The sequence below is a fragment of the Otolemur garnettii genome, unplaced genomic scaffold, assembly GCF_000181295.1.
Source record: "Otolemur garnettii isolate 467f Iridium unplaced genomic scaffold, OtoGar3 scaffold00041, whole genome shotgun sequence".
NCBI classification, from domain to species: domain Eukaryota; kingdom Metazoa; phylum Chordata; class Mammalia; order Primates; family Galagidae; genus Otolemur; species Otolemur garnettii.
The window spans coordinates 1,484,128-1,492,495 of record NW_003852436.1 but is presented as its reverse complement, the minus strand read 5'-3'; the positions used below and the strand labels follow the sequence as shown (position 1 = coordinate 1,492,495).

General features: G+C 43.1%; 1 protein-coding gene across 1 annotated transcript in view; it reads left to right on the top strand.

Moving 5' to 3' along the window:
- TBC1D9 (TBC1 domain family member 9) overlaps nucleotides 1–8,368 on the top strand; it is a 69,751-nt gene that overhangs the window by 52,271 nt on the left and 9,112 nt on the right. Inside the window, exons 13-15 of the mRNA XM_023513460.1 lie at nucleotides 632–730; nucleotides 909–977; nucleotides 4,928–5,168. Coding sequence (XP_023369228.1) covers nucleotides 632–730; nucleotides 909–977; nucleotides 4,928–5,168 — 409 coding nt within the window. The remainder of the gene's footprint in view (nucleotides 1–631; nucleotides 731–908; nucleotides 978–4,927; nucleotides 5,169–8,368) is intronic.

The window sequence follows — 8,368 nt, the reverse complement described above, 5'->3', positions numbered from 1 at the left end:
TTTTTCTTCAGCATCAATAAGAGATACAAAACCTTACAGATTTTCTTTCTGCCTTCAAATATAAAGACTTGTTTGGCTTTTGAAATTCAGCTTAACAAACATTTAGGCAGAGCCAGGCATTTTGGAGCTTGTAGAGCCGACTAGCTCACAGCATCTACCACCTGGAGACACACAGCATAAATTTCTGGAGCAAATGGACAAATGCTGCTGAACTAATGATCAGAGGCAAAGCGTCTCACACAAGGGTGGAGGTTTCCTCCAATCTCTTGGTCTAGTAGCCAGCCTTAGATTACATACTTCCTTTCTTCTTGTTAAGAAAATTCTTCTTCTGAAGCAGTCTTTCCACACACATAGCCTTACTTAGCCCTTCTTCTTGGTGAACTGTTGAGTTAAGGAAGATACATTTGACTTGGAAATGTAGTTCAACTTTAGGTGCAAAGAATTTCCAGATACTTATTTATAGTCACTAAATGGGTTTAAACAGTCAATAACGGTATAGTCTAGGATGCCTGTCATCTGACAAATCATTTTTTACCTGTGTAGAGAGTGTGTTTCAGCCTATCTGCAGACATGACACTGTGTGAGGCTCTAGTGGATTTGTTTTAGAAAAACCAATATTGCTCCTTTCCAGAAATTTGGAACTATCCGGGCAGACTTGATTGAACAGATGAGATTCAAACAGAGACTGAAAGTGATCCAGACGCTGGAGGATACTACGAAACGCAACGTGGTGAGTCCTTTGAGAAGTAGCAGACGGCCATCTGTCTCCCTCCTTCCTCACACACCTGCCCGCTCACACATTCCTGCTTGGCAGCACCCAAGATGGTTTAAAAGAGGAAAATTAGGGACTTTCCCAATATGACATTTTTTTGAGTTTGTAAGATTCATTGTGCTTTTTATTTTTCTAGGTACGAACCATTGTGACAGAAACTTCCTTTACTATTGATGAGCTCGAAGAACTTTATGCTCTTTTCAAGGTGAGTTTCAAAGTAAATTCGTGCCCATTCAAAGGAGTGAAAGAGTTCACTGTCACAATTCGGTTCTTGATTTTTCTGTGGAATTATCATGGGATAGCCTGTATCTCCACACACATAAATGGAAAGGTAGATCTGAGAGTCCAAAACTGGAGGACTTACTATGAAAAATAAACATATTCTTATAACTAGCTTCAATTCCTGTTTTTGCTCCTTCGGGTCCAGCTAACATTTTAGCAGTTTCCTTGGACCTAAGAAAATAAGTTGTTGCTTCATCACTAAAACAACGTCTAAGATTCTTGTACATTGTGATTTCCTATATTAAGCCATAAAACACCCTTATAAAGAGATCATGTGTTTGTCGCTAGAATGGGAATTATGCTGTTAACACATCTAAGGCAGTCATTTTCAACCGGTGTCCTGTGGGAGGATCTTAGGTGTGCTGCTAAAGTTTTTAAAGATGATCAATTATTTCCAAAAGAAGTTCAAAGCACAATATATTCTTTTTTTTTTTTTTTGGATCAACATAATTTAAGTGCGCCACAGAAGTGAGATAAAAAAAGGTTGAAAACCATGGGTATAAAGAAAAGCATAATTGGTTAAATTTCTGTGATTTCCATTTTAGAATTTGTCCCCTACCATTCTGGACTTTGAATAAAAAAGTTGTTGTTGTTAAAAAAGGAATGTATAATATTTTTCTTCTAGAAAATGTTCTTTGTGAGAACTATCATTATCAACATCATGGGTTAAAATGTGGCGATTGACAGGAAAGGCAATGTTTCGAGGATGCCTTTTATGCAGGTGGCCAATTTCATCACCATCTCTAAGTACAGTCAGAACTAAATTTGGCTGTTCTGAGCACTGCAAAGATGGAAGAGAAGAAAACATAAAGGAACAAATATCTATAAGAGCTGAACACTAGTGACTGTTACAGTCAGAATGTGGTTGTAATGAGCATAGCTATGCGGTGTTCTTGCTCAGATTCCTACTTGCCCGTGGGCTGCTGGGGGGGGGGGGGCACCACTGTTTTCTTTAGTTTTGTTTCAGTAGTGCCTGGTAAGTGCTCAGATATGAGTCCTAGTGTCTCTCCCCCAGTAGGTGTTCCAAATGCATGTATTGAATTTGTACATATATTAGTCATCAGTCCCCCATGAAGCACAGTCCCTGGGTTTTTCTGATGAGGAAGCCAAGGTCCAGGGACGTGGTGGTGCTCCCAGCCTCAGTGTTGGTTAGCGTGCACTTCATGCGGCAGCCACACCACCGGCAGTGGGCAAGGGCACCACCACCATTCAAGCACTGGATGGCCACAGGCTTATTAATGTCACATGTGTTAAGTGTGTGTCGCTAATTGCTTGGTGTAAATTGGTTGTCCATAAGGAAGGGGTCCCTCTGCTTCATAAAGGAAAGATGATGATCCAACTGAGATCAGGTTTTAAAGGGATGCTTCTGACCTTAAGCAGTCTTCTTCATGGGGTGGTAAGTGGTAGGGCCAGGATTCTGGGAAAGCTAAACAGAAGTGATAGAAGTAGCTGGACGTAGCAAGACCCCAGACAGGTAAGAGAAAGGGCTATGACAGTAGACAGAAGAGGCTGACTCTGGGGGACACCAGCAGGAAAGGGAGCAGGGCTACTTAAACAGAAGTCCCAGTCCAGAGGTTGTTGAAACCATGTCTTACCTGGCATTTCTCCAGTTTCTGGGCCGTGCACCTCGAAGGTCTTACCTGGGTGATGGAGGTTGTCATTCAAACCCCAAACCTCCATCAAACCCCTATGCTCAAGACAGCAAGATTGCTTCCTATCCGAACCCCTGCCTTAAAGACGTGATGACAAAGCCAAGTTCTCCAGCTCTCTGAGCATGGAAAAAGCAACCTAAGGCCGATTCCTTGTCGGGGGTTCGATGGCGTCTCTGGCACTGTGAATCTAAGAGAAAAAAATCTTCACTTATGGACTCTCTCTTGGTTCTTTGAGACATTTTAATTGGCTATACTTTCACAAACATTTACTGAGTCATTGCTATGTGTCAGGCACCCTGTCAGACCCCTTAGTCCTTCAGAAAGCCAGTTTATGGACACTTTCCTGGAGATGGGATGCAAAGGAATGATGCCTCCCCAGGAATTCACTGCATAGTCTTTGGGGTAAAACTTGAGGGGGCAGAATATTCAAGAATGCCTCAGGTGGATTTGGTAGAACATGTAGTGCAGGGCCCCTTTGCCTAGTTTCTTTAGAACTCCTTTTAAATTAGTCCTTCTGTTTCAGTATCTGGGCCCCTAGCCCACAAATGACAGTCTAAGTCTCATCACACAGGGGAAGTGGCTTGTTTTCTGCTGGTGGTTGTGAGCCCAGGAAAGTGCCTGCATCCATGTTGAGGCCTGGTTCACCATCACTGGGGTGCTTGGGAGGAAGCATTTTGGGTAACCGTTATCAGCCGATGCCACCAAGGTAAAGAGGACACCTCCCAGGGAAGTATCACTGACATGTCCCTGCTCACAGAGGGTTGCTGGCTCCACACATGCTAATTCAGAGACCAGATCAGTCCAGCCACTGATCTCAGCATTCTCCTTCCCCCGGTCATCTATCTGCCTCCACCCAGCAGCCAGCAGTGCAGTCCCAGGCCCTGCACAAGTTTGACACAGCCTCCTGTACCTGCCCAGCTGTGCTGCAGTCGCCCTCCTGGTGGAGGTGCGGCCCTCCACTTCTCCTGCCTCCTCTCTTCCTTACTCATGCGTCTCTTCTAGCTCATTCACTGCCATTCTCAGTAAATAACTGTGATCAGAACAGGGGTCTTCTTGGCTCCTTTTCTGCTGAGAGCAGAACTGAACGAAGTACTCCATATCCACAATGGACTCCTCCCCTCTTCAGAAAAGCAGAAAGATTTTCAAAAGTGCTGTTTTCTCTTATGATATTCACGCACGTTTGTAGTGAAACACTCAGTCAATACAGTAGGGAATAAAGTAAAAATAAATCCTCCTTTTCATGCTCCTTTCGCCTCCCTCCCTGCCACTCAGAGCTGACTGTAAAAGCCTGTGTGTGGGTACGGTGCTCCCCCAGACCTTTCAAGTACATGCTTTATATTTGTGGTCTCCCGGAAAGGGGTGTGTATTGCTGCCAGAGTCAGTACGACCTAATGAATGAAGAGGCTACCTTGTTCCTAAGGACAGAAAACAGAAAGCCCTTTGCTGGGTCCGGATCTCTGTTCTGCTTACCTTAGTGTTTCCTGTACTAATAATTTCTCTAGAGCTATTTGCTGGTGTGTGAAATAGGATGACCACATCCTTGTAGAGTTGGATACTGTGTGACTATAATATTTATGGTATTTTGGTAACCAGGAAAGAAGGGGGTTGGCGGCGCCTATGGCTCAAGGAGTAGGGCGCCAGCCCCATCTACTGGAGGTGGCAGGTTCAAACCCAGCCCCAGCCAAAAACTGCAAAAAAAAAGAAAGAAAGAAAAAAGGGAGTTATAAATAATCTATGGGGTATTATGGTGGGGATCAGGAAACCCCAAATCTCATCATGATTCTGTCTGACCTTGTGTGGGTAAGTTCACATGTGGGCTTTACCATCCTCACCTGGTGGTCACAGCATCTAAATCTCAGATTGTTTTCAGTTTAGCATTCTATTTATTTCCTTTAAGTCAAAGAATTCTCCTTATGGGAACTATTTTGAAACTATGAGTGCGTATATAACACCCACATGCAGTAATTGAACCCCACTTTTCCTGCCAGATGTAAGCTGCAGGAACAACTGGCGTGGGGTCCAGGGAGGCTGCTCCAGTGGGGCTGTGTGTCGAACCAGGAAGAGGGGAGGTGCTGAGGCCAGAGCCCTGCCCCAGGGGATGCACACAGGTTAACCTAAAGCCCTTTCCAAACCTGAGGGCTGGTCTTTTCTTTCTGGTAGTTGCTGCAAAACAAGACTCCATAGTGATCCCCCAGTGATCATTCCCTTCTTCCTTTTCCAGGCAGAACATCTCACCAGCTGCTACTGGGGTGGGAGCAGCAATGCACTGGACCGGCACGACCCCAGCCTGCCCTACCTCGAGCAGTACCGCATCGACTTTGATCAGTTCAAGGGCATGTTTGCTCTGCTCTTTCCCTGGGCGTGTGGAACTCACTCAGACATTCTGGCCTCCCGCTTGTTCCAGTTATTAGATGAAAATGGAGACTCCCTGATTAATTTCCGAGAGTTTGTCTCTGGCCTGAGTAAGGACATGATCTTACGGCATAAACTAGGACAGCATGGGGGGGGGGCGATGATCCCAGTGTCCCCCAGTGCTGCCCTCAGGGCCACAGCCTGCACTGCTCTGAGAATTGGTTTTAGGGGGCAGAGAAGCACACGTGAAGTCTTGCAAATTGCATATAAAATTTGTTCTTAGTGATAGTGCGTGGATACATCATTGCCTTCTACATCTGATCGCCCTCAACATTATTTAAAAATTCATTTTTAGAGGGCAGCACCTGTGGCTCAAAGGAGTAGGGCGCCAGTCCCATATGTCGGAGGTGGCAGGTTCAAACCCAGCCCTGGCCAAAAACTGCAAAAAATAAAAAATTCATTATTAGAGAATTCACAAGAAAATAAAATGCCAACATAAATACTGAAACCATAGACCAGAACTACTTAATGTGAGAAAAAAATGTTTGAGAGGTGAATTGCTTTTCTTTGACAAAAAGTTATATACAATGTTATATAAAAAATTTCATAATATTTCATTACAGTCCTTTGATAAAGGGCTGAAAAACCATAGCAGCTCTGCAGAGTCTGTGGAAGTCTTTTCTCCCCCTTTTGTCGGGAGGAAGCACCCTCCACACCACCTACCCAGCAGCAGGTGGGCGGCTGCCCGCCAGCCTGGCTGTCTGCCTTGCTTACTGCCCTACATATTATCGCCCTCTTGGACTTTGTTCCATATATAACTGGACAAAAAAAGCTACCTAGTAGTAGAGCTTGGCCCCCTGGTGTGTGGTTGTGGATGTTGTAGGCCTTCTGTCAGCATGAGGCAAGAAGGAATTTTCTTTAAAATTCTAATTGTATCATTGGGCCATATACTTTGATATGCCCAAGGACAGATAAAAGGTCAGCCACAAACCCAGCATTTCCAGACACCACCCTTAATCTGTAAGAGTAATATGTGGAAGGCGTAAAGCCCCGAGGAAGCTGATGGTCTTTTTAAAAAAGGGAAGGCATGTAGGCGAGGTTAAAAATAATTGTATAAAGCACTCTATGGGCTTAAAAGGGGAACCTGGAGGGACTCACCTTTATTGAGTTCAGGTCCTGTTCTGATACTTGAGACATGTACTCTACTATTTAACCAAAATAACAGCCCTTTGAAGTAATAATAATAAGGATATCCACCATTCATGCCGCATCACTCCATGCCAGGTACTCCCTAATGCTGTCTGTTCATTTAATTTGCCCAGGGACACACCATTAGTGATTTTATTTGAATCCGTGTACCCCAGAGGCACAGTTTGTGCTGTTACTATTTTGCTTCATTACCTGTCTGCTTCCCCGTTTTCAGCTAAAGAAATGGAAGCTCAGGGGGAGGGAAAAGGGAGGGAGGAGTGGGTAAAAAAATAAAAGAAAAGAAAAGAAATGGAAGCTCAGGAAATTTGAGTAACATGCTAGTTACATAGTTATAATAATAACTAATGTTCATAACAAATATATAATAACATTTTAATTATATGTTATATATAATTTTTTTTTGCAAGAAAAGCAATCCACCTCTCAAACATTTTTTTTCTCACATCAAGTGGTCCTGGTCTACAGTGGCAGTATTTATGTTGCCATTTTATTTTCTTGTGAATTCTCTAATAATGAATTTTTAAATAAAACATTACCTGATGACGTAGGTCACTACAAAAGTTTTGAGACAGTGTGGGTTATGGCCCATTATTTCACTTCCAAGAAACTCAGTCACAGACACTGTCCTTTCTGATTCACCTGTGTAAGTTTCGACTTGCTCAGCTTATTGGTGTTGCTGGGAGGGCTTCATTTCTTTCCATCCACACAGATTTTATACTTCTTGCTGATTTTTGTGTATCTCAAAACTTTAATAATAATTTACATACCTGCTGTTGAATTAGACTGAGAGGCACAGTTAGTACATGTTGGACCCAGGATTTCAAACAAGGGCTGTCTGTAGTGAGAGCTTATCCTTGTCTTACTACTTGATGGTGAGAAGAAAAAGAGGATTTTTTTTTTCTTTTAGGAGAAGGAGGCAATATTAATTTCTAATTACATAGATAATACATAAGTGCATTGCCTTTTTTTTTAAAGCAAGACTAGAGATCCCTTTGACCCTATCCTAATCTTTTCACCCTCCAAGGTAACTAATGATTACCGTATTGATGTCTATCAAAAAGAGGATTTAAAAAAAATTATTTTTGGACTGGATTAAAGAGGGAGGAAAAAGAAAGAGCTTCTGAATATAGAAAGAGACAAATATTAACATTTGGTTTACTGAAATTTACTCAACCTCAGTAAAGGGAAGACGCTTCAGAATCCTCAAGAAAGGACAGAGGGGCTTGAAGTCCAGGGCGGAATAAACACTGGGAAAGAATGCTTAGACTTTCTAAAACACAGTTGAGTTCCTGAGCAAAGTAAACTGCGTCCCGGGTGACTGGGAGAGCTCTCACGTGGGATTGCAGAGCCATTGTCAGTTATGTGGATCAGTTGCAGTTACGGAGACAGGCTAGTGCAGCAGAAATGGGAAAGTCTGTCTGAGTTCAAAGAAATTAAAAAATGAATTCTGAAAAGGATTTATCAGTAATTTTAGTGTCAGTCCTCAGAAAGATCTAGAAGAAATTATTGGACAGTCTGTGTGGGATCAGAAATGAGGGATTATTGTCAGAGGCCGTGTATTAGCTGGATCTCCTTTTCCAATAGTGTTGCTGAAAGGTGGTTTCTCTAAATATATGATAGTGAGTGGTGAAGCATCCAGTCATTGGATAAATAATAAGTGGAACTCTACGGAAATCAGTGATTGCAGAACTTGTTGAACTCTGCACCCAAGGTGTGATGGTTAATAAGTCAGTTTCAACTGACAGTTTGTAAGTACCTTGGGCCCAGGGGATAAAGTACCTTGGGCCCAGTGGATAACCTCTTTGTGTTATTTGCCTTACTTGCCAAATAGATAAAAGAACAATTTAAATACAGTTCCTAGAAGAGTGCCTGGCTCAAAAAGTATTGGTTTTTATGGTCACTATGATTACTTTTCATCCCCCTCTGCTGGACTCAGCCAGCACCTGAGCCCGGAAGGCAGAGAATGAATACTTACCAAATGGTTGGGCTACGCAAAGGTAGGGTAGGAGCCTACCTCCCATGTTAGCTGTCAAATACAAGATTTACGGGGGCACCCATAGTTCAGTGGTTAGGGTACTGGCCACATGCTTTGGGGCTGGTG